This window comes from Rhyacophila brunnea, unplaced genomic scaffold, assembly GCF_057557595.1.
Source record: "Rhyacophila brunnea isolate RB1 unplaced genomic scaffold, BYU_Rbru_1.0 scaffold_15, whole genome shotgun sequence".
Lineage (NCBI taxonomy): Eukaryota > Metazoa > Arthropoda > Insecta > Trichoptera > Rhyacophilidae > Rhyacophila > Rhyacophila brunnea.
This window is the reverse complement of record NW_028232806.1, coordinates 9,325,650-9,353,099: the sequence shown is the minus strand read 5'-3', so window position 1 is coordinate 9,353,099 and position 27,450 is coordinate 9,325,650. Positions and strand designations below refer to the sequence as shown.

At 34.1% G+C, this 27,450-nt stretch overlaps 1 protein-coding gene across 1 annotated transcript in view; it reads left to right on the top strand.

Moving 5' to 3' along the window:
• LOC147074905 (glucose dehydrogenase [FAD, quinone]-like) overlaps positions 1-27,450 on the top strand; it is a 58,450-nt gene extending 31,000 nt beyond the window's left edge. Inside the window, exons 2-4 of the mRNA XM_085943267.1 lie at positions 19,026-19,183; positions 24,719-24,833; positions 26,122-27,450. Of these exons, the coding sequence (XP_085799393.1) occupies positions 19,026-19,183; positions 24,719-24,833; positions 26,122-27,450 (1,602 nt within the window). The remainder of the gene's footprint in view (positions 1-19,025; positions 19,184-24,718; positions 24,834-26,121) is intronic.

The window sequence follows — 27,450 nt, the reverse complement described above, 5'->3', positions numbered from 1 at the left end:
TATTATAATATCTACAATATTATTTTATACAATTGAACATTATTTAATTGTTCCCAATTAGACAAACACAATTTTCCATCGTAGTAGATTTTTGGGTTTCCACCGTGTGTCCTTCTTCCTTCTTTACTCGAGCCGTTATACAAGTGTAATGGCAATTTTCTATGAAGTAAATATAGCGGTCGCTTCATGAAAATATATGAAAATCCTAAACACTTAAAATCGAAGTGTTCAAAAATGTAAAAAAATCCTGACTAAATATGGCTACATAAACAAGATGTTTCAAGGGTGTTACCAAACCTGTCAGTATCTTGGATCTACATAATATATACCCATTGATATATTTAACTATATCAATGTATGCACCTAACTAAAATCGCCACTGAGTAGACCTCCAAGGTTAAGCGGAATTTTAAAATACCTTCTTATAAAGCATAATATGTAAATACACATTAGATATTGTATGTGAATTTATTTATAACTAGCAATAATATTATCAACATTTTCATACGTTTTCTCCCTGCCTCCCCCTCTCTCTCATACGTGTATGTTATGTGTTACTGCTGTGTTCTGGTATATTCGACTCCATTATTTGACAGTGACAGCTGCATCAGCCTGATGGAGTCTTTGTAGAGCACGCCATCGATGAATTCGTTCATTTGTCAAAAGGCCACGCTTAGCTGATGGTTCTTCCTCATCCATATTTCTATTTTCTAAAGTTAGAGAAGATTATTGTACCATATTCCTATTATAATTACCCTTAAATCTCATGGATAACACACTATTTTCTCGATATATTCTCAATGCACTGTACGCATCAGCTGTCAAACTAGTATGTAACTTTCATTTGTTTTCCGATTAAAATAAACAATTTCTCTGATTTTTTTAAATTTAGAATTTGCGTTTAATACGTGTACGTTTAAATTGTATCTCTCTCTCTTACACACTTTCATATTATGTTTTCTAAAGATAATCCAAGACAAATATAATATTGGGTAAAGTTGTGATTATATTGAGATGCACATCCACAAATATAGTCTATGCTTTCATCATTTTGCATAATATTTTGAACGAACGCGATCTCTGTAAATTCAATATTGGAGTAACCTAGTAATGAGTCTCGGTAAATTCAATAATATTTTGAACTCAACCTGCAGATCATAGACAACATTCTTATAGAAAATACATAGTGCCAATCGCTAGAGACAAAAAACACGCGATTTTGACATGAGTCGAAAATGTGTAGGTATGTAGAAAATGATAAAAAAAAACGTTCATTGAGCAATGCAGGTGTCGATGCAGTGCGGTACAACGTGAGGTGACCTCATTGTTATTCTGGTGATAACGGCAGATTTTGCTAACGGACAATTTTCGTTTAAAGGTTCAAAACGTGTTACGGGATGGAATCATCAGTCTGATAATATTTTAAACACCAAAAAAACGACATTACACACTTTTTTCCGTAGCGGCAGCTTACTGTGACATCACGTGATAGTAGACGACAAGCACCATAATATATTTCGCGCTTAATACGTGTATGTTTAAATTGTATTTTCCCAGTATCTTAACACACTTTCATATTATGTTTTCTCTCATACGTTACAGAAAATCAAAGACGAATATTATAATATAGGGTATAGTATACGTTTTATAACTTTTCACTATTTTTGCACTTTTTACTACACTGATTTGCCTGATTACCTCGCATAAAAATATATCAAATGTAATCATATATGTCTTCTTCTTCTTCCACGGCGCTGCATCCCGGGGTAGGATGTGGCCTCCTCCACAACCGCTCTTCACTCACTCCGGTCTCTCGCCACACTTCTCCAGTTACCGGGTCTTCCTATATGAAGCCAGTCCACTTCTACGGCGTCAGCCCATCTCCTTCTTGGACGGCCTCTGGGTCTCTTCCGTTGGGGTAGCCTTTTCGTCATGATCCTTGGCGCTCTAACTTCAGGCATTCTCTCCACATGTCCCGCCCATCGTAGTCTTTGGGACTTACAGTATCTTATGATTGTTTGCTGTTCAATCGGCTCTTCCAACTCGTGGTTCATTTTTATTCTGTAGTTACCATTTTCCATCGTGGGTCCAAAGATTTTTCGGAGTTTTTTGCGCTCGAAGACAGCTAATTTGTTTTCCTCGTTTTGAGTTAAGCACCAAGTCTCACAACCATAAGTGACCACTGGCCTTATAATTGTTTTATAAATTAGAAGTTTACTTCTTCGGCCTAGAATTTTCGACCCCACCAGTCGCTTTCAGGCATGCTATCATTTATTCCCAGAGATAAGGCTGATTTTTATCTCCTCTGCTGTCTTATTTTGGGTATTTGGGATGGAAGATACGTGAAATTGTCCACTCCTTCATATGCCTGATGTTCTATGTCTATATTCTGCAACAGTACCTGATCGCGTGTGCTGACCATATACTTAGTTTTTGACTAGTTTTTTTGCAGCCCTGCGTTTTCTGCTTTTATTTTCATAGTGCCACCACGGTCAATCATCCTCTGTTTGGATCTGCTTGTAATTACTATGTCGCGAGCATAAGCGCACATCTGCGTTGTACTGTTATCTACCAATCCTCTTGTGTTGGTTTCACGAGCTATGGATTCCACCACAAGGTTAAATACCATAGTGGATAGCGCATCCCCTTGTCTCACACCTTATTCGATTTTGAAGCTTTCAGTTTGCTCATTTTGCACAGTGACAACTGCTTGAGTATCCGTCAGTGTGGTTTTTATTAACCTTACTAGTTTTAGGGGATTCCCAGTATTTTTAGGCTTTGCAGCATCTTATCCCTATTCACGCTGTCGAAAGCTTGTTTAAAATCAATAAACAGGTGGTGGAGTGTAATATTAAAATATATATTATGCAGTATTAAAAAATAAATAGATAATACATGTTGAAAATATATTTATAGAATATATTACTAATTAAGCACATCATTTTCCTCCTAGAGCCGGAGTGCAAAGAAGCATATACTCTAATGGTTACAAAAATAGCTTAAGTCTGAATATTAAATGTGATTTTATAGGTAATTATATTTTGCAATAGTGCACCCTTTTTCGAATTCAAACCGAACCGGGGAGGGGTTGGAATCGAAAAAATGAAATTTTACTATTGCCCCGCGACTCGTTTTTAGCGTCTGGTTATATTTCTTCTAAAATTTGACAGTGTCATTAACAAAGAAGAACAAAGTATGAAATAATGGTCGTAATTCTGCTGAAAAATTCATCTGCTCGGCGTCTGCAACCCGGCGACAAACGAAAATTGCGGCACTCTGTTTTATTTTTGTTGTACGTACCGTAAATAATTGCATTCGACCCGACACAAATAATAATATTCCGACGAACGACTTTGAGAATTTTTTGTTTTCTTATTTTTTTTGTGTCACTGTCTACCGAAACGTTTCATTAAAATTGATTAGGAGTTTTAGATTGACACGTAGGTATTTGTTTGAATCGATAGCACGAGTCTAAAACGGCTACAGATATCACAGTCGATTGAACACTACATTCCATTATTTAAAGCTTTATAACAATAAATGAAGTATTACCATCGTAAGAATAGACATGTGAACCGATGTATTATTGTAATCATCATTTATTATCGATCAAAGCAGTTTGATTTTTATTTTAGATTCGTCTCGTTTTAACAAGACTAAATAACAAAGAAAGTCAAAAAAAGGATAATAAAGACTTGAATAACATACATAATTTTGAAAACACTTAATATATATTACTACACAATATATTATAACCAAGTAGAATTCCATTTTAAAAATGATAATATAAATTATATTAAATTCTATAGGATGTTTTTTAAAGTCGATAGCTATTTCAGTTTTAACAATTAACACAATATTTGTATGGGTTGTCAGTATTCATTACAGAATTTTCCGATTAGTATTTTTTTTTTAAACGCAGCGGCGATTTTCTTTGACGTAGTCGATTCAATGGATTCGTTAAAAGAATTAAAAGGGGGCCTCGATACGGTACAAACTAGTCATACAATAATTATTAAATTATACCGTTATTTTAAAAACGTGTATATTTCTCACAAATTGAGTAAGTATAAAATATTACCCTAAGGATAACAAAATCCCTAAAACTAAAATTAAAGAGGAACCGAACCACAACATAACCACTCAAAAAGTTAGATACGTAACTAATGTAATTATGTGTCATCTAAAATAACTATCATCTACCATGATAGTTATTTTCATTTACAGTACATATTATGACGTGATTGTAGATAAGAGGTGGTAGAATAGTGTCAGATTCTTCTGACAGTATAGGCGACTCATTTAGGTGTTGGTATCACTACTTTGAAATGGCACTAACACCATTTCAAAGCGATTTCGTCGTGGCCGCAATTCGAGAAGAATCTGTTTTTCCTCTTCCTGTTTCGTTTTTATTTTATATTTATCGTGAGAGGCCTCAAAATTAGTCGGTGTCTCGGGCCTTCACGTCGCCAAACGCGCCACTGAAGAAATGTCGCAATTTCAGTGAATTATTGATACTGAAATTAAATCCTAAGATGTGGGAAATAGTATTTTGATTATTAACACACATACATGCAACATGCATATGGCTTTGACGCTGGTTGTTTATTGTTAGCGCTGGAGGGATCTGGGGCGTTAAAGGGCATAAATAATAGATATAGACGAATTGATAATACGAGGGTGGGTCAATAAGTCCTTAGAAAAGCCAACAGGTGGCGCGACTAGTACTGTAAGCGGTTTGTTTTCATGCAGCGGCACTACCGATTCAGTATGCTGCGAAGTTTCAATCAGATTGGTCGGGTTGTTGTGTGTTTCTCGTACATTTTAAAAAAAATTTGCTTGTGGAAAATGGAAAAATGGAAAATGGAGAAAATTGAGTTTAGAGCTGTTATTAAACATTTTAATATAAAAGGGTTAACAGCAAAGGAAATAAAAAATGAGTTGGATTTAGTTCACGGCATATCTGCTCCTTCACTTGCAACTATTTATAACTGGTTAAATGAATTTAAACGTGGTCGTACATCAACAAAGGATGAACCACGCTCAGGACATCCTGTAGAGGTGACTACACCAGAAATGATCAATAAAATCCACGATATGGTGTTAAGTGACCGAAGATTAAAGTTGAATGAGATAATTGAGGTTACAGGGATCTCAAAAGGTAGCGTCATTTCTATTTTACATGACAAATTGGGCATGAAAAAAATTTCTGCAAGATGGGTGCCGCGTTTGCTCACAGTCGACAATAAACGCAATAGGGTGGTGGCCTCTAAAGCCCTGTTGTCGCTCATGCAACGCAATCCGGATGAATTTTTTCCTCGCTTTGTGACTGTAGATGAAACATAGATACACCACTATACTCCCGAGACGAAAGAACAGTCAAAGCAGTGGATTGCGAAAGGCGAACCATGTCCAAAGAAGGCGAAAACCGTAAAATCAGCTGGTAAGGTTATGGCTACTGTATTTTGGGATGCACGTGGAATTATTTTCGTTGACTATTTGGAAAAAGGAAAAACAATAACAGGGGATTATTATGCATCTTTATTGGACCAGCTAAAAAACAAAATTGAAGAAAAACGGCCTCATTTAAACAGGAAAAAAATCCTCTTTCATCAGGACAATGCCCGTGTTCACACATGTTTACGATCAATGGCTAAAATTGAAGAATTGAAGTTCGAATTGGTCGACCACCCACCGTATTCGCCAGATTTAGCCCCCAGTGACTTTTTCCTTTTCCCAAACTTAAAAAAATGGCTAAGTGGACAACGTTTTTTTTCAAATGAAGAAGTCATCGATCGGACAAATGCTTATTTTGAGGACCTTCCGAAAACTTATTTTTCTGACGGTTTAAAAAAAATTGAGAAACGTCTAACCAAGTTTATTGAGCTCCAAGGAGATTATGTTGAGAAATAAAAAAAAAATACAAAAATAAAAACTGTTTTAATGCTTTTTTCTAAGGAATTATTGACCCACCCTCGTATAATAGCGTCTGTATACGTGCATGGATTCACAGGCACCAATAGTGTGTATTTTAAACTATCGCGATTTACACGTAAAAGACTGTCTCTCCAATCTCATTCTTCAAGCGTAAGCGAGATGCGATGTTGTCATTGTATGATGTTATTTGATAGGCTCGATAGATAATCGGTAAACGTTAAAATATTCTGTGCGGTGTAGTTCGTATTTCTTCCAGTAGGTTTGCCACTATCGTTATACTACGCATCAACCAATTATTGCGTTAAAATTCAGAAACTTCTGAAGTTTTTTGATCCATGCATGCACGATAATACTTGTTTACACGTGCATTTTTCTATTATGGCCACGATAATACGTACTGTCAGCAGTAAGTCCATTCACATATATACGGGGTATATCTCCAAGAGGCATTCTTCGCAATAGTTTTATATTTAATTATATTGATTTAATTCAGTGTTATCAAGTGTGTTAATGTACAGTTTCATTATTATTATTTTCTTATTAATACATAAATTAATAATTGAATTTACTATTAGTTGAAATAGCAAATAATATCCCGTTTGTCCAGACTTTATTTCCAATACATATGACTACTATTATACCTTTATTACAATACAGTTTTGCTGTGTGGCCATAGTTTTATAACGTTATTTTATTAAACTATTTTTGAAATTGATTCATAATAATATGTAGATATTGAAAAAAATATCATTTTCACGCTAAAATATTTATGTAATTCTTAAAATTATCAGACAATAATATGAAACGGTCTGATTGGTAGGTAATAAGAAATGTTTATTTTCTCATATAAACGTGAAATATCTTGCTACTTTCAAATTTTAACGACACAAAAAAATGCTTAACCATGCAAAGTGCTCGCAATATTTTACGCTTTTTATTGTAGGGCGTACTGTCAAATATGCCTACATATATATACTAGTACTGTAGAAATATCTTTGGAATAATATAATTTAAAAAAAAATGAAGTTTTGAATCCATTTTAATAAAAATACGATTTGAATAGAGAAAATTATTTTCACTCAGTAATTAAATGACATCTTTTCCGAGGTATCATGGCTATACAATAATCTAACACATAGATCAGTAAGTTATCACGAAAAAATGAAGTTTTGATTTTTCTACGATATGACGTGTATTGTATGTTTATAAGCAGTATTATATTTTATACTACCCCAGTGTCTGTCAAACTTTAAGGCACGGCACACTAGTGTGCCGGGAGAGGTTCCAAGTGTGCTGCGAAAGATGACGTCTGTAAATTGTTCCGTATTGCAAATTATACTATATTGTTTATTTAAAACAGTCATCATTCGTTTACAGTCGTCGACGAATAATCATCATGTGATCTCAAATCTCTGCTTTGTGATTAGTAGTTAATATATATACGTAGGTAGGGATACAGGGAAATACTGGTTTGTCAGAATGTTGTACAAAGGATAGTATAAAACCTCCCTACTTCATTTTTTAAATGTTTTTTGCTAGTTTATTATAAAATGTACCAACGACTCAACAATAATTTTGCAAAATACAACGGTGCAGTGGGAAAAAAATACAGACTTAATAAAGATCCTGCACACAATTTCGTTTTTTTAATTAGAGTCGTCAGCATTTTGGCTTTCGGCTTGGATACAATATCCTCGAATAGCTACTACTGCCATAGATTGACACTATTGCCTTTTGGATCATCGTGTCTTTACGAATTAGGTTATTGACACTCATTGGAATATTAAAAAAAACGGAATGATTACATAATATTATGTTAGAGGCCGCTCTCGTCGTACAGTGCGTGAGGCGCTGGCCTTCCACCCGAGAGTTCTGGGTTCGATTCCCGGTGAAGACACAATAATGTGTTTTTCTCAAAGCCTGGGTGTATATTGTGATTGTTCAAAATTACGAAAAATCAAGGACATGGTTAAGTATTAATAATTCTAAAAAAATATATATTATCTTAGAGAAGGAGTAACGTGTTTATTTTGATGCATTTTGACATAATTCTTTCTTTAAATTAATTTCACCCTTATACTTACAATAATATTTTCTATATAACCTATATATATTATGTATTACATATTATGTTGATAAAACAATATTATATTGATAAAATATAGTGTTACCTATAAGTACTAAGATTTATTTTATAACTGTTTGGCTAATTATAATTTGGTGTGCCACAAAACGAATTCCCGTTCCACAGTGTGCTGTGGACTAAAAAAATTTGGCAGACAATGCTGAGTCTACCCGATATTACATTTTACAGCGTGTACATTAACTATGTATGAGTCTAAGGTCGAATGTCGATTGACTGAAAAATCGTAAATATATTATCTTCTTAAAGCGCGTTGATACGCTCCAAGTACGATCCAAGTACACTTGAACCGAGTGCCATCCAAGCGCACTCGTATGAGACATCTTCATACTAATTATTCCTATTCAAGCTAACTTGGATGAGTAGGACGTGGTCCAAGCAGCTTGGATAGGAATAATTAGTATGAAGATGTCTCATACGAGTGCGCTTGGATGGCACTCGGTCCAAATGTACTTGGATCGTACTTGGACCGTGTCAACGCGCCTTTACCAAAAAATGTAATAGAAATAAATGTATTGTCGAATTTATAAAATCATTCCGTAACGGCTTAAAAAATGCGAATTTTTTTTTGTCTAGACTAACAGCTTATTTCAAAGAAACTGTTGAAAAATAAATAATTAATTATGTTAGTAACGCTTTTTTCAATAAAACTAAAAACCAAATTAAAATCCATGGAATCAAATTTAAGCATTCGTTTATGTTTTTTATACGATATAATATTTAATTTCAATTACATCATTATTATTCAGCTTCACTAAAATGTATACTAATCAGTGGTATCGTTTTAAATATTGGACTCTGGAGACTAGTCTTAATTGGGATTGATGGCTTCCACCAAACCACACCAGCCCCATGATACACGAACCCGTTCTTAAGCGGATATAATATCTTAAGAACATACGTCTGGAGTGAAGCATCACATTAACTGTCAATATCACGGTAGCAGTTATACATGACTGAGGTTGCCACGCGTTGAAGTGTGCTTTGACTTAGTTTACAAGTTTACATGAATGTAAGTCAAGAGTGCCTATGGGAGAGAGGAACACGTAGAGGCAAAATTGTAACAAAAGCTAACACAAAACTGACGAACAATCTAATTGAAAAAATCTTTACGTTTGCAGTATGAGGCCGCCAATTTTCTATATGCAACAAAATCGTACTGCCTGATGTGTCCAATAACTGGTAGAACCGACTTGAGCAGGTCTTCCTTTTCCGTACACACTGTAATGACACTCTAATTAGATATTATGATAATATTACAGGACTGCCATTGAAGTTAATGGACCACATAACACCAGGTCTTAATCGGGCATATCACGAAACCCTAAGTTTAGATGTGAAGCATCATTTTTTTATCATTGGGGAGCAGTTACCCAAGACTGAGGTCCCCATGCAGTCAAATGTACTTTGACTGAATTTACATAACTTTTAGTTAAGAGTACCCATGGAAGAGATGAGCACGTAGAGGCAATATTAAGTAACAAAAGCTAATACAAAACTGCCGACCATTCTAAGTGAACAGACTTTCACAGATCTGGTTGAAACGATTTAAGCAGTTTTTCTCTTTCCGTACACTTTTAGGACATTCCCAGAGGATGTGGTATTCGTAAGCGGCAAAAAATGACGATGAAGAATGCTTCCACTTTGGACCGATCAAATCAATATTGAGATACGATCTTTATTGTTGTCGCCAATCCGCCCAGGTGAGAAACAACTGGGATAACTTAAGAAGAATCGAATAATTAATAATAACATTTAAGTTATTGTTTTCGATTCATCAGAGAATAGATTCTCCGTGCGTCTCATTATAATAATAACGTGAAAAATAAAATACGTTTGTCTCGCCTTATTAACAATCGTATCCGGAAACTTGTACGTATGCAGTTCCCCGTATCACACTTAAATTAAAGATCGTCCAACTTCTTTGGGTCGTATAGCACTGACATAAAATTCATGTCGAAATAAAACACGGTTCTTGTCGGTTTACACTTTATAGGAACCTAGCAGCAAACAAATTTTGAAAGTAGCCGTTATACTGGTTGTTAGGTTAGATTTTCATTCTTTAATTCATGAATTTTGTCAAAATCAGCTATGAAAATTGAATTAATGTTCATATCGAATCAAATAAAATTGGAGACCGTATAGTATACGATATAGAGGCGAACTTTTCCACGGTGAAATGTTTTACGTGCTTACAATTTACATGTTTAACAATATCATATTATATTTTTTATTAATTCAAACTGGCAACATTGTAACGCGGAAGTGTCTCCAGTTTTGCATATCGAATCGATAGTTTGTAAATTTGCTCAATCGCTATTATTATTACTTCACTTCTCTGTTACATTTGACAGTTGCACTACATTGTAACTGTAGGGCAGTAAAATTCCGCCACTAGCATTCGCATGACACGGATTACACAGTTTAATATTGGAACGTGCCAATTTCACACTTACCACTTTGACAGAGAACTTCAAACTCTTGTTATAATATAATATGATTCAATAACATATGCTTATATAATTAATAATATAATATCAATGCCATGACATACAGCAGGCTTCACAGACAACTTCAAGTAGGCTGTGTTCTACTATCCTTCCTTTATAATCATGGCCCCCACATCTTGAAGCGTGCCCCCAGACCACGATGTTTGGCGGGCCCCCCGACCTATCGGTAAAGTTAATGGCAGTGTAATGTTCTACTGTAGTGTTTCCCAAATGATATTCCGCGGAACTCCAGGGTTCCGTGTAAAATAAAGGGTATGCCCTGTAAAGGGTGAAGTATATATTATAGCATATTATAGTATGAAGTACTGATCGCGAACCCCTTTTGTGATACCCAAGTAACATATTCTGACCCTTCGCCATGTTGGATAAATAGTCATTTTTATTATACAGGAAACACACTAAAAGTAATTATAAAATAAAATTTTAGTGGTCTAATAGCGTCGCAGGCGACTTTTTTTACAAATAAAACAAATTTGTGGTGTGTGTTTATCTCACTTAACTGGTTGATCTGCTTGAGCCCCCAGGCTAGAGTTCTGTCAGCCTGTTTATAATTCTTCAACTTAAAAAACGTACTATAATATTTGACTGAGGACACTAATGCGTTACAAATTAAACAACAACGTGTATAGTCACCATCACAATTTCCTATTTTTTGTTAAAATTATAACATGTTATCACTGTGTAAAGAACTTACTACCCGACGGTTAGAGAAAAATATGACGCAATTTAAAGCGCTTGTATTCACATATTCTCTTTCTCTTACTCCTGCGGCAGACAGAGAATGATACAATGCAAATCAAGCGGTATGACAAGGTCATGCGGACTTTCTCGTAGTTTACCCTTAAATGGATGATGGAAATTCTTAAATGTGTATATTACTTTTCTATTCGAACTAATGTAATGTTTAATATTATTATATATTAGCAGTGGCATCTGTGAATAAAAACTATTACTATTTTATAAACACACTTTGTCCACTGCAGAGAACTGAAAGTTTTTTTTTAAATAAAATGTCAGTCACACAAAAAAAATATTAAAAATAATACAATCTGTTACTCTATTCTTTTCACCTCGCGTGGCCTGTATAACTTTCTTGGTCATGTTAAAGAAATTGTTCCCTGAATGACTGAATCTTGTCTTGTACTTTGCAATGTTTACCTAAAAGTGGACTGATTTCATTTGACATTTAAGCTGTTAAATGCGTATCACGTGTTGATGTCCTAAACATATCTGCTGCTGCAACTTTTTTGCCAAGACTAAAGACGTACGTTTCATACATTCTACCTAAAAATGATATTAAATATTGGGAATTTGCCTAAACTAAACTGAAACCTAACGTCCCCTATCATGTCTCTTAGTGCCTACCCATGCACTCTCTTAGGGATTAAAGCATTTTTCATTTTAATATTCTTTTTTAACACTACAATAGGACAAGAGATTTAAAATCACAGTATTTCAGTAGTGTGAAACAATAGTTGTAATAATGAAACAATAAAAAAATAGCCAGGTTTTCGTCAACTCACACAAATAAAATGTATTGTAACTTCACCGGGAACCGAGCCCGGAATCCACAAATGAGAAGTTGCGTATTGGACTATGTGAGCCACCTAATATTGTGATACATAGTATTATAATTACAATAGTATATTACTAATAACATTTAATATTATCTATTATTACTCTACTTATCACTATAAAATAGATTTCCACCTTGTAAATGATTTCTTAATTAATAATATTAGAATTTATTACTCCTTTATATTCACAGGTTTACAGGTAACAGAATCCCTCCATCATAATTAACAACTCTGCTAGAACACGAAATTATCCTTACATACTGTAGTTTAAATGCTAGAAGATATCAATATTTGGCCACGTATTTTTTCGACTTATACGTGGTGTTAATGAGAACTCTGCCATTCTTAGTGGTATTATGTGTCCCTGATAACTATCTTATAAATCGGGAGCATCAGTTGTTTGTTCTCCCAAGGTGCATAACTAACCTAAAATTGCCGGTGCCAATTGGGAGGGCAATAACTCTGTTCAACCAAATCTGTTCGGATGTTATATATTCCACTTACGTGAGGATGAGTTAAAACTCCACTTAGCTCATACGGTGTGCTTCCATGCTTTATAATTTATGATTTTTCTACCTTTTATATTATATTGTTTTTTATGCATATATTTATTTCTTATTTACACTGTTTTTTTAATATTATTTCTTTGTTTTTAAACATCATGCTGTGAACATCTTAAATTTATAATTTTTAATGTTCTCTGTATGTAAAAATAAATAAATTTGAATTTGAAATTTGAAGACTAAAATGAATTTATTGATCGTATTATAGGCTGTTTTTATACAACAAAAAAGGAGTAATGTTTATTTCTCGAGCTGGATATTGGCTTTGAAATTATGAAATATTAAATAAATGTATTTAATTAATTTTACCCACTATGAAATAACAAATTAGCTACAGAAGTATTCATAAAACTATGAGTCTTAAACAGTCAACTCAATTAAATAGTTTTCTATTGATTGCTGGTTAAATGTATCCTAATTAGTATCGGTGAATAAATTAACAAATAATATTCGTTAAATCAATATTGAGAAGTCCTTGAAGGTGAAATACAATAATTATGACCCAGTAATTATGCTAAGTGATTATGAACCTCAGCGAGTCACGTGCACCGTCCACTTACCTTGAAGAAAACTTTTGGTCTTGGTCAATTTCCCTCGCAATTTTCATCAGCTTCACTCGAGATTTACTAAACATTACTTGCTCCGTGAAGCAAAACTACCACATTCGACTTTTTTCACTTTTCAAAGACATTTTCCGGTCGCTTAATCTTCAATGGCATTGTCTGTTATCCGATTATGCTCCAATGTTGTAGACACTCTTCTAAATAATTAATTGTTACACTACAAATGATTAGGTCTATTTGTTTTATGCTACGTGTCATTTTTCATTTATATTATAGGTTTACATACAATATTTTTTACATACAAGGCAACGCGAGGATTACAACCGTGTGAATAGAAAAAAAAATGCGTAATAATCGCTAATTACTTATTCTAATTTATTTTTTAAAACGTTTTTTTTATTACAACGTTTTTCTTAGCTCGTATACTTATTTGTCCGGTGGTTCTTTGTCCGGTTCAAATCTTGCAATCGATTTTTAGCAAATTTCTCGACTTGCTAGATATTTGAAACTTTAAGAATATATCAGAACACGACGCCAATGCATTTTTAATACTTTTAGCCATCTTTAAGTAGAATTGAATTCATTTTCAGTTAATTCTGTTTTGTATGAAAAGTTATTTCGACACCATTATTGGTTGCTTACTAAAGGGACCACCCCTAGCAACTAAATTATTAATATATACGTGCGTTATTGTGGAAATCAATATGACATTTCAGTATTATTTCTATCAAGTAAAAAAAAAATTTTGATCGTTTAAGCTAGTCAAGTCAAGTTTATATGATTCAACAGAAAATTTAAAAACGTTGTATATAAAAAGTTTTTTTTATCTTATTCTTATTTTATATCTTATTATATTATTATCTTATTTTATTCTTACTTGCCGTTATTATAATAGAGAACTTGACTTACATTACGATTGTGTAAAGACGCATCAGTTAACTGGCAATTTGAATAAGGGTAATAATAACTTTCAGTGCTTCTCAAACTTTTTCATACCCACGGCCCCTGAAATCAGAAAAAAAATCCAAAGCTCCCCTCTCCACAAATTTTCATCTTTAGTGACCGACAGTACTTAATTTATAATTAATTATTATTATAGGTGCATTTTTATTAAAAATAATAGTACCTACATTTCATTTGCTTGTAAAGCAAAAAAAAAAAAAAAACCTAAAATTTATTACAGCTACAGCCTACAAAAACGTTGAGCGTGTGTGCGTTGGTCTTATATAATATTATTATATTAAGTATTGTGAATAGTTCATTCTTAAAATCTCCATTTCGAATTCTTCTTCTTCTTTCACTATGTCACGACCCAGCATTGGGGCATGAGGCAAGCTCAAGTTCGTGTCACTTCCCTCGATCCATCGCCAACTCTTGCGCCTCTCGCCACACCAGACCTGCAGCGCGTAGATCGCGTTTGTAGCAACGCTGCAGGGTGAGGGAGAGCCGGCCACGACGACGGAAACATTGAGGCTGTGCCACATAGGTACGGGAGTATCGCACTCTTTGGCGACATCCGGAACACATGTCTCAGCCACGTAAAACGTCTCATCGTGATTACCTCAATCACCAAATTCTGTTGTGTCCGCTCACAAACTCGGGTGTTTGTAACGCGGTCGTACCAATGTACCCCTAATGTTCGGCCGAAACATCGATTCTCAAAGCTAAAAAGCCAAGATCTTTGAAGCTTACTAAGATGTCATGTCCCACAGCCATACAGGAGCACAGGTAGCACGCACCCGTTGAACAATCGATATTTCGTCCTAACAGAATACCTACAACCTTTACCATTTCGTATACCTATATTAAAATAATTTACCGGACATTTTACATTGCAAGACAACAAAACAATCCACTTCTGTTTATCTAAAAATATTGTTTTTTACTGCATCTTTATGATGCTAATGAGCCAATTTTGAATGTGTTTTTCAACAGTGGTCCTAAATAACATTTTTAGAAACATATCATTCTCAATTTTTCCCCAGAGATCTAAGATTCTACTGCACAGGGGCTTAGTGTTTTAAAAAATATTCTTCTTTCTTCTTTAATGAATTGTTTCATTATTTCTGTTCACTAAGGGTATGAGGACTCTCAAAGCGCGGGACCGATTGATTGCACCCAATCGGTTACAGATCTCTCAATACCTTTTAGCTATGTGAATGGTGGAATAAGTACAAGTATTTCTGGACACATGATGATATTTGGTAAAAGTCACTGTGCGATTAATGTTATATTTTTTTTTAATTGACTCTATAATCTCTGGATTCAGACATATTATATTAAAAAAACAACTGGTGAATTTGAGGCTTTGATTTAAAATTTGGCGACGTCCATAAACCACCATTTTGAGATAATCGCAAATACAAATAATTAATAGATTGCTTTTTACAATCATATTAGGGAGGTACCTAGTTAATTATTATAAATTTAAAAAATTAAATAATATAAATACTGAAAACAGACAAAATTTCAAAGCTTACAGTTGGTCAACAAATTTAAAAAATAATAATAGTGACTTATGAATACAATCGACTTTGCAAGCAACTGCTGTTTAGTATTGTTTTACAATATAAAAAATATGAATTTAATGGTTAATAGACCCATAAGCATGAAAACACTGTAATAAGTAAATGTTTCAAAAATTAAGTGAACCAATTTTCACGAATAACTTAATTTGTCAGATGTTGGTCAAAACCAAATTCTCAATCACTTGACAGTGTTGACCATAATATTATGTTATTATTATATACATACTTTTAAATGTTTTTAAACCTGATAATCTATTACAAAAAAGTTGAAAACAATCACTATATTATAAGTAATTTAATTTACAAACACTTTAAAAATCGATAACCAAAATATACCTTAATGCCAAAATATATATCAAACAATTAAGATTGCTGACAACAAATTAATAACATAGGCACCTACCCATACCGTTGGCTTACATAACAGATCCCAGGTTTTATGGTTCATTATTATATTAAGGTGATAAAATCTTTGGAAAAAGTTGAACACGTGGCAGAAATGTTCGCAGCGAAAGTTAACGACGCGAACCAAATCATAACAAAGGCTTGTAATCTCACATCTACTTCTTCTTTTTCCTTTTCCACTTTCTTCCTCTCCATCTTACCAACTTTGTTATCCACTCAAACCGATTTTCAGATATTACAGGACACTTCGCTACAGGGTAGATACGGATCAACGAATCGAGGCAGTCTACCACTTAAGTTATTTCGGCAAACACTTAAGAGGAAAATTCACTGAATAAGCAAAAATCGCAGTGTTTCGAAACACTATTGTCATAACAAACGTCTAACGGACCGTCTTTACTCTATATAATATGGCGTCACGCCTTAAGGGTTGGAGAGGGGTTTGATTTAATGTGATGATTTGTGACACAATAATATCAAAATATAAACTCGTTTTTTTCTTGAGAATCAAAATATTCCGTTTAAACATTATACATAAATTGATAATTTTCAACGAATTTATTTTTTAACGAAATAGATAGAGAGTTTCAAAAATGTAATTTCTATTGGGGGGTAAAAAATATGAAACAATATGTTTGTGGGAGACTGGGGCCTAATTTTCTAGCATTCTTTAAACATTGCTACTTATATCATTTTCGATTAGGAGAATTTCAAGTTCTAAAAAATTACATTTTTCAAACATCTAATATAATCTCCACCCCACAATGGCAGAACAATTACGTATCACCTTACAATTTCGTGTTTCCCATTTTCAAATCCCAGGTCTAAGCAATGTATATATCTACACACAGCGCTTGAAATGGAAAAGTTTACGAACCGGAGCGCTCGACAATTTTCTGAAGATATTTACATAGTTATCAAATTTTATATGCACTTCATAAAAATAAATGTGTTACATTTTCTATTATATGGCCTATTAGCTCAGATGGTCAAAATATTTTTTCCACGAGACGAAGCGATAATTTTATCGATGTCACGTACCGGAACGGCGCTCCGGTGCGCTCCGGTCCATTTCGAGCCCTGTCTACATAGTTTTTTAATGTTTGTTTGATCCCAGAGTATGGACCTATTACGTTGAGCAAATAGTTTACATTCATTTCTAGTAAAAACAAAAATCTGTTAATACAACTTCCACTCTGTGGAGGCCCATACGATCCTCTTTAGATCGAATATAGTGATGTAAATATGTGAATATACTCCCATTTTACGATTATTTCATTAAAAATATTTAGTACATACTGACAATCATAATAATTGTCATAACATTAATAAACTATTTCTTTTATTTAACGAATAATTCACAATGTTTGATAATGTAACATTATATACATTGAACATACATACTGACGCGAATCCAGCGGTTGCATATTCAAGTCCCATCGGTTGTCGTATTTTTATTCTAAAAAAATATCTATTAGGTACATACGAATGAGATGTTTTAAAATTATATATGTTTATTGTGACATTATATAAACTCAAACGAAAATTTCTGTACAGATACTTAATGAAGCAAACCAATGAATTAAAATACAAATTAATAATTAACTAATTTCATATGAGTAATCATGAATTACCACCAATAAAAGAAATAAAGTTAAAATTTAGTATCCCGTTTAGTATCATACAATGAACGAATATGTTGTTGACAAAAATGGATCGAAAATAAATAGTTGTCTCATCCAAATGCCACAATAATTTATCATAACTATAACACTTGGAAAATTTTTTGAGAGATAGAAAGACACTTCTTTAGTGGGTGCCCTAAGGACATTACGTGAAGAACATAGTTTTAGTAGAACCTCGTCACGTATTCCTTTTATTATGTAGGTACGTTCTTTGATATTAAGAGGAATTCTTTTGCCGTTATGTCTGGTTTCTTTTTGGTTATCATTTCCTGATACTTTGTCGGCTAATATAACTATCTTTGAATTTGTAAATATTACTCTAATATAAAAAAAATGAATGAGGGTGCAGTGAACACTTTTTGCTCTCCTATTTGCTCTTTGCGTTTTCGATTGAAAAAAAAAAACAATGTTATATAATGTAAACCCAACGTTTAACGGACCACATAACTAGAGTATTAACATTATAATAATATATCAATAATACCGGCTGTGACTCGATGAATTATTATTATAATTTTAAGCAATTGACCAAAACAGACACGGTTTAACAAATGGTTTTTAACAAAATGCGCTTTCTAGCAAATACGCGTTTAACTGAGGTAGTTTGCATTCCGTATGTAGACGAGGGTCACTGTGCATATATAGCCACTTATCTTCAGTCATCCTGCAAAAAAATCTCAAATTAAATACGATTTAAGTAGAAAAAACTTTTTTAAATAATCTAATTTTTAATTATTTTCTTAGAAACTTCAAGATTGGTTTCAATAATCATTTGTAGATGTCAAGAAGTTTTGTACAAAATATGATACATTAACATACAGCTTATTACAACCTTTGCCGTTTACAGCCTGTCTTTGAACAAAAAAAATAAACTATGCACATTGCTATTGGTAGGTATTGCAACAACTATCACAAGCCCCGGGATGTGATCTCAGTCCCTTACGCACTGCACCGCGAGTTCCAAATTGTGGTTCGCGACTGAAATAATATACACAACTTAAGAATGAAATATTGTCAATTGATTTTGAATTTTTATTTGAAATAAAAGTATTTGGTACTGCATAAAAAAAAATTGAAAAACTCTCGATTGAAATATTGTCTTAATTTATTCCAGGTTTTATTATTGGAAGCAGGAATCGAAGAGCCCGAAGTGGCTGATGTACCAGCTTTCGCCCCAATGCTGCAGAGATCGAACCTCGACTGGAACTACAGGACGCAGCCCGAAAAGAAAGCCTGCCGTTCCAGGAGAGCCGGAGGATGTGGATGGGCCAGGTAATTGACTCATTTTTATTACTATTACTCGTCGGTATCAAAGAGTGCCTCTTGGCGAGTGGTCATTCATAAAATAACCAAACAAATATGGCACACTTAGGCACTCGTTCTTACGGGATTAAGAGATCCTACAATTAATTAAGTCACACGTCCCCTACATTTATGTATATAGATCATATAATATAGCCATTAAGTATCCCATTTGCTGAAAATTTACGAACCGATAATGGAGACCGTCGGGGATATATTTTATCTCTCCAGTTATTCAAATGGAAAGCATGTATATCGTCACTGTTCTGGCAGAATACGCAATTCTAAAAAATTAGATAATGAGTTAGTTATACCAAAATGGTCCTTATTTCAAACTTTACCATCTGGAAACCTTCTTAATAAATAAAAAGTCTTTATTTTAAAGTCATCCTTTTTACGATTACTTAATAAACTCACATGATAGACCATTTCAAACATTTTAACAACTTCAAAGTTAAATTACTCAAAACTAGTATTCTCCAGTTAGTGTGTTCTGCCAGAACAGAGACGATATTATATAAAAACCTTAGATCATTGGCATGGCGGAGTAACAATATGTGGCCCGAAAATGAATAACTTGATGATACCACGCTATTCGCTTCTGATGAAAGAGAACTTACAGAGTAGTTATACTGGATCGAGGAAGATGAGCTAACCTTCTACCTGCGCCCCGCAGTAAGTACAGTATAAAGTCTAGAAACATTGGACGAGTTTATGTATTAACTGGAATTTACCATTAGCGGAAAAGGCGGAAGTGAAGCAGAAATAATTAGGCGCGCACAGATGCCACTATATGGAAGAATCTAAGAATTATTTCAGTTGCCATCAAATCTATGGTTGTATTCTCCATATTTGTATACAGTATCAAGTCACAGACTCTGAGTGCAAGGGAATAGAAGGTAATTAATGCGTTTTAAATGTGATGTTGACACCGAATGCTTCGTTTTTCTTGGACAAGCATATTATAAACCAGTCAATTATCCAGAGACTATAGATAAATAAACGGCTCTCAACAATCTGTCTGAGATACATTCTGCATTATTTTGGTTATATTATTCAGTGTGAACCGCATAACCTGGAGAGACTAGTGGTTTGGGTAGCCTCCAGAGAAGGCGACGCAGAAAAAATATCAGTGCGCTGGAGCGATGAAATGAATGAGCTTACCGACTTCCACCATGCTCTGATAGAAACAGAAGACCACCAAGATAACTGCATATCAGGGTAGTCACAAAATGTTTAACCACATAAGCGCTTACTTTGACAAATAGTTATCAACCAATCCTTGTTTTAAAAAAGTACTTTAAGAAAGATAATATTGGCTTAGATTCTTTAATTCAATATCTGTTTGTACTCATCTCTACATTATGAAATAAATGTTTTCAAACACAAGATGCGTTAAGTTAATTTTTTAAATTTTCCTAACTACAGTAAATACCAAAAATGAATACCCGTCTTGATTTGAATTACCTCATCTCCACCCGCCATGTATACGCAGCCGCGGTTTGTGCACGGCCACCTTCCATGACGCTATAAATGTGTCAAAATAAAAAGATTTTAGTGCCACACTTTCTTGTCTCAAAGCAATGGTGCAGGGTACTGATGTAGCAACCATGCACCTTAATTCTTAAAGAAAGCGTTTTAGAATATAAAAAGAATCTTGACTTGCTCTGCCGTCATTTATCTTGACATGAAGTGTCCTTTTTACCCGTGTACTGAAACTCTGCCGAAACAGAGGAGTCATAAATTGAAAAGTATCGGTATTATTCCGTCCTCCATATTATGACGCAGCAAATTTTTCAAATACCTCAAAGTTGGCCTTGGTTGATATCAAGTCAGCGTGGCCAATCCGGCCCGTGTGTGGACGGATCCTGGCAAACAGCTCCGCTCGGTCGGATCCCATCAACGGGCAGTCCCAGCCGACGTGTCCGTTGATCATAACATTTATTTTTAATTCTTACTTTCTAATTTTGTAATAAAAAAATAACATATTAATAACTATTAAGGCAAAGTATTACAGCCGGAAGGAAATGACAAATATATTTCAGATGACATTTATCTTTGTTTTGTTTTCTTATAATAATAAAAAAACAAAACAAAACGAAATAGAATATTATTTCGGTTGTCTATTATTTAATTCAATATACTCTCAACTATGAGTATACAATTTCGAGATAGTGTATTGTAAGTTAATAAAAAAAATAGAAAGAAAAATCTCGAATTACCCGCATGACCGCTTTTTGAACCTGGGCTATTGTTCGAAAACAGACAGCGGACATATTTGACTAAATTTTACGTCGTTTTTACCTGAAAATCTAATGGAAAGTGAAATGGTTCACAAATAAAGTCTGAAGTTGCAGATTTAATTGGATGGAATTTTTTCCCGACTGCTTATACACCACCTGGATTAAGAGGCGTTACTAATTGCCGCGATAGAGGTCTTTTTTTTTCAAAGTGTTACCGCCTTATTCGAACCGAGAAAACATGATAGGCACTTCTAACTTTCACGGTTTTTCTTATAAACGGGGTTTCCCTGAAAATCTTATAAGTAAAAAGAAAAGTGATTTTGTTCGTTTAAGAAAAGATTCTTGTGATATTCTTATCGAATGGAAAAACTTTAATAGTCTTACTTTTGGTATGAGATAATGTTATAACCATTTTTTCTTGATATCTACGTTTGATAATGATATAGAAATATTATTACCTATAGCATATTATACAATAATCTATTTAATGAAGGTTTCCCAGGATTTTATATACAACATAAGTATAATCGTATAATTATTTCTTTATTTTTCAAAGCTAAAATAAAATTATCAGGTACAAATCTGTTTACTAGAAGCCAGCCAGATTTCGGCAAAAATCAAAAATGATAACCTAACCTAACCTTACAAATTTAATAATCCTGTATACCGGCTACTTTTTTAAAAATTTGTTTGCCGCTAGCTTCCACTAAATAAACAAGTACCTAATATTTTATAAATTAGCCTAGAGTTTACGTGGTAGAACTCCATTATAATAGTTTTAAAAGAATGTTATTTTGTTAATTCTACTTTAATCGAGTCGTTTACGTTGGCAACTGTTTCAGGCTATAAACCCATCATCGTAACATGGGAATTTATAGTCGACCGTTCCGAAGATAAGTAAATTACTCAATTAAAGTAGAAAAATAAAAATAACTTCAAACCATAACAATAACTTATTTCTCTTTGCATTACAACATTACGTGGATTTTACCTCCTCTAGAATTTGCTTCAATCCAGTTTCCTCTGGTCTGGTTTAGACACAGCTCTTTAAGCCAACTTGATACTATCCCTCCAATCTTGTAACACCGTCGACCAGATCTTCGTTTGCCTTTTTGCTGCCCAAATGTCAGTTTCCAACATGATCCAACATCTAAGGTGGCCCAATACAGTAAACTTTACAATGTGTACAAAACGTAGACTTCGTTATTGCAATTCAATGTCCAACTTCGCTATGTGTGATTAATGTGTCAAATGAACAATGTTTTTAACCACTAATTACAATGCAATCTTATGATATCTAACTGCTAAATATATTTTACTATACAATGGCAACCTGTCATAGACTAATATATCAGTTGTCTTTTGTTTCCTTCGTAAACTTTAAAATTTCGAATACTTCCTTTCATCACTTCAATTCGATTCGATTTCAAGTAGTCAGTATTAATTGACATTAAATTTATGCAATTACGTTTGAATTTTGTCACTCTTAAGCCTCAGTGACATTGACCTACTTTACAAGCTGCTTGTCGGCAAGTCAGCTAGTGCGATTGTGATGATGACACACAAAACTTTCCACTCGCTCAGAAGCCAACAAGCTAGCGAGTTGAAACCATCATTTTTGGTATTATTTTAACAGGACGTATTGAATAGTTCGTTTTTTACCGGAAGGTCGCCACTATCGCTCTACTGCGCAGACGCATATCTGCCCACACGCCAGCGTGTAGCGTGTAAAGTAGCCCGGCTTTCAACTCTTCTCGGTAGATTGTTTACAATCTGCTTGTTAGCTAGTTCAATGATGACACTGGGCGAGTTTATAAGCAGATTGTAAGTTCGCTGGTTTGTAGCTTGTAAAGTAGCTCAATGTCATCGAGCCATTAGAAATGCCTTTACAAGCGAAAATCCTACAGACTCCACGTTAAAGTTGAACTCGCCTGCATCAATCCGTCGACACGTCATTGATTGCATACAATAGGCCGGTAAATCAATCGCCCTGATTGTTTTACGAAAACGTGTTATTTACGCGTTCAAACCATGCGAAATTCGCTAAAAGCATAATATTCTATGCGGAAAATCAGTGCATCTATGTATGTTTAATAATGTCAAATAAAGGTCACGTGGGATAAAATCGTATTGTAATGTCATATGTGATCTAATTAATTACATTTATGAAGTAGTAATTGATTGATTTTTCATCGGAATTAATTTTACATAATCGATTCCAAATATAACCAATGATAATATATCGGGTAGACTTCAGTAGCGAAGGGTGGAGGTAGGCTGTTAAGATCCGACATAAATAGTCCACAATAAACTATGTTAGTCCCTACCAACCCTACCAAACCATAATAGTTTTGGTGTACTTTGGGGCTTGGGCGATTCGGTACAATTGTGCATACTTTTCATTCATAATTATTTGTTTTTGTTGGATTAAGAATACATATTACACATCTTGTTGGTTATTTTTTTTAAATTCATTAAACCCTGCCTAAACCAAACTGTAATAGATAAAAAATATTTTTCCATCTATAAAATATCTAAAATTGTGTATGATTTAATGGTATAATTATTTTAGATATACGAGTATTATTTGTTTTGCTAGGTTTCAAAATCAGCACAAGTCCATTATAGATGAATAGGAGAAAAATAGCTTTTTGTTTTCTCAAATACACAGTCACAAGGGTGAAATTTTATATTATTTCGAGTATAGAATATTTAAAATTAATAAACCCCACATTTTGACAATAAAAGTTAGAAAGCAGTAGTTCTTCAGCAATTCACAAAAAAGTTAAAAAATACCTTAAGGTGGACTTGGCTGATTTTGAAATATAGCGACACATTTGACCGTTATCTATTATGGCTTAGTTTTCGCAGTGTTTAATTGAATTTTAAAAACTAACCAACACTATCTGTAAATTGTAGTCTTAGTTCAATGAACACAAATACGTATTACTGACTAAGTTTAGTGTGCACTATTTAAGCCAGATATTAACAGCGTACCTTCACCCTTCGCCACTGGTAGGTTCATATTATAATATGAATATGTATAATATAATTTCACTTCACGATACTGTTAGGTATTAATACCGTTTTCTTATTGATAATAATATCTTTATTATTATATTTACAAAATGCCTGACAGGATCATTAACTTTGTGTATCAAATTATTGACAGCTCTACCAAAATAAGATAATATATCGCTTTTGTGTGAGCCTAATTCGTGAGGAATATTATTTAATTTTCTCTTCCGTTTTATTTTTTCAGAGGGAAGGTTATGGGCGGATCGAGTTCCATAAACTACATGATATATATCAGAGGAAACAAACAGGACTACGACGATTGGGCTGACCTTGGAAACCATGGATGGAGCTATGACGAGGTACAATAACACCTTTTTATACCTACTATCAATCGCAATAATCAGATAACATTAAAGCGCCTGTACACGTGCATTGATTTACTGGTAGCAATGGTGTGTATTTTAAGCTATCGTGACAATAACCGTTTACACGTAAAAGTGCTGTCTGTTTCACCAATCTCATTCTTCAAGAGTAAGCGAGACGTGATGTTGTCATTTTATGGTACTATTTGACAGGTTGTAAAAATTGGTTAACCTCAAAATGAGTCTTTCTGCGTTGTACTACGTTTTTTGTCGGCAGGTTCGCCACTATCGTTGTACTGTGCAGGCGCAGCTCGAAAAATTCTCAACTCTCGCATGAAAATTCACAAGCTTCCGAACTTTTTTGATTCATGCATGCAATCTTGCATGTTTACACCTACATTTTCTTGTTATGGCCGCGATAATACGTACTGTCAGCAGTAAATCCATGCAACGTGTAAACGGGGTATTATACTGACAACTCTTAAACCACACGTGTCATTAATTGTCTGTTTCGTCGAGACCTCGTGACCTGGACGCCAGTAACAATTTTTTTTGAAGCAGATATCGATTCGTCGGAATATCAAAGAGGGCGTTGGAACAGTTCAAATCGGTCATGCAGTTATTTAATTATACAAAAAAAAAACTGCGAGGATTTATCACAGATTCAGTATAAAATATTACTCAAAGCCCTCTTAGCTTTTCATAGTTCATCAGAACATTGTGATCTACTCTGTATATTCAACAATGCTGGCATCTATCTAAATGCATATCTGGCCAGTTGGCTAATGTGGAAAGAGTCACACACTTATTCAAAAAATTGTCACATAAAAAATAATATTCATATTCACACACATGCATATAACATAATTTCATGTTTTGAGTGTCTCATTAAATTTACAATAAACAATTTTTCCAGTTTATCAATCAGTTCCACTAGGAGAGTTTTCTTTTTTATTTTTTTTTATAACGCAGCAACCATAAAGTAAACAAATAAAAAGTTTAAAATTATATGAATTTAAAGCTTAGTCGTTTTTTATGTTTAGTTTAACACTCACGTTTTCCTAGTACATAGAATGGCGGCCGTCAAAAATGCAATTGTTTTTAGCGTGTATTTAATTCAGTAGATCGGGCAAATGGCTAACAATAATTATTATTCTTCGTAAAAATTGTGTTAATAAAACCCTCATTCTGTGTTGGCCCATATGCTTTTCCTGGAATCGAACATTGTATTTCTTACAATTTTCAAAAATAATAGATTTTTTAAATTATTTTTTTTTTGTTTCAGATTCTTCCGTATTTCAAAAAATCTGAAAACAACGAAGATCACGAAGCCCACAACAACTATTACCACGGTACGGGCGGCTACCAAAACGTTGAACGTTTCCCATACATTGACAAGAACGTTTTCGTCTTGACTGACGCATGGAAAGAACTTGGCCTCAAGCTCGTCGACCTCAACGCTGAGAGACAGCTCGGAGTTATGATACTGCAGTCCACTTCAATCCACGGAAGAAGACAGTCGACAAACGGAGCATTCATAAGACCAATCAGAAACAAACGTCCAAATCTAGTGATCAGAACACAAGCACATGTCACTAGAATATTATTTGACCACCACACGAAGAAAGCAATCGGTGTAGAGTATTTAGTCAATAACAAACGTGTTCAAGTATTTGCCAAAAAAGAAGTCATACTCTCAGCAGGAGCATTAAATTCACCAAAAATACTCATGCTTTCAGGAATTGGACCCAAACATGTCCTCGCTCCTCTTCAAATAAAACAAATTAAAGATTTAGCCGTAGGTTACAACTTACAAGACCACGTGACAACAGATTCAGTACTAATTTTACTGTCAAATCATACAGCTACCTCTGTAACAGAAACCGAAAGGCAAAACGAAGTGTATAGGTATTATTACGCCAAGAAAAAAGATGGCCCTCTCAGTTCGACAGGTGCATTAAACTGTAATGTGTTCATTCAAACAAAATTAGAACAATCTGAAGACTTACCTGATATTCAATACCACTTCGATGGACAAGGAGTTATGGACTATTTAAATGCACCAGCGACTGCTTCTGAAGACAGTGTCGCACTGCTTTCTTACTACGATGGAATCGCAGCTAGACCAACACTTTTAAAACCAAAGAGTAGAGGATATTTAACACTCAATATGACACATCCACTATTTGGACAGCCTTTGATATATCCAAGATACTTTACAAAACAACCAGATCTTCAAGTCATGATCGCTGGAATCCGTGAAGTGTTAAAACTAGAAGAGACACATATTTTTAAGAAAATTGGAGCTAGGTACAGCAGATATCCTTTACCTGCTTGTAGGCATATTAAATTTAATACTGATGCATACTGGGCATGTTGTTTGCAAGAATATACTTCAACAATCTTCCATCCTGTTGGTACGTGCAAAATGGGACCTCACTGGGATAAGAGAGCTGTTGTTGATCATACTTTGAAGGTATATGGAGTGCATAAGCTTAGAGTTGTCGATGCTTCCATTATGCCAATAATACCAAGAGGAAATACTAATGCTCCTACTATTATGATTGCAGAAAAAGCAGCTGATATGATCAAACATGAATGGTTGACTCATTGA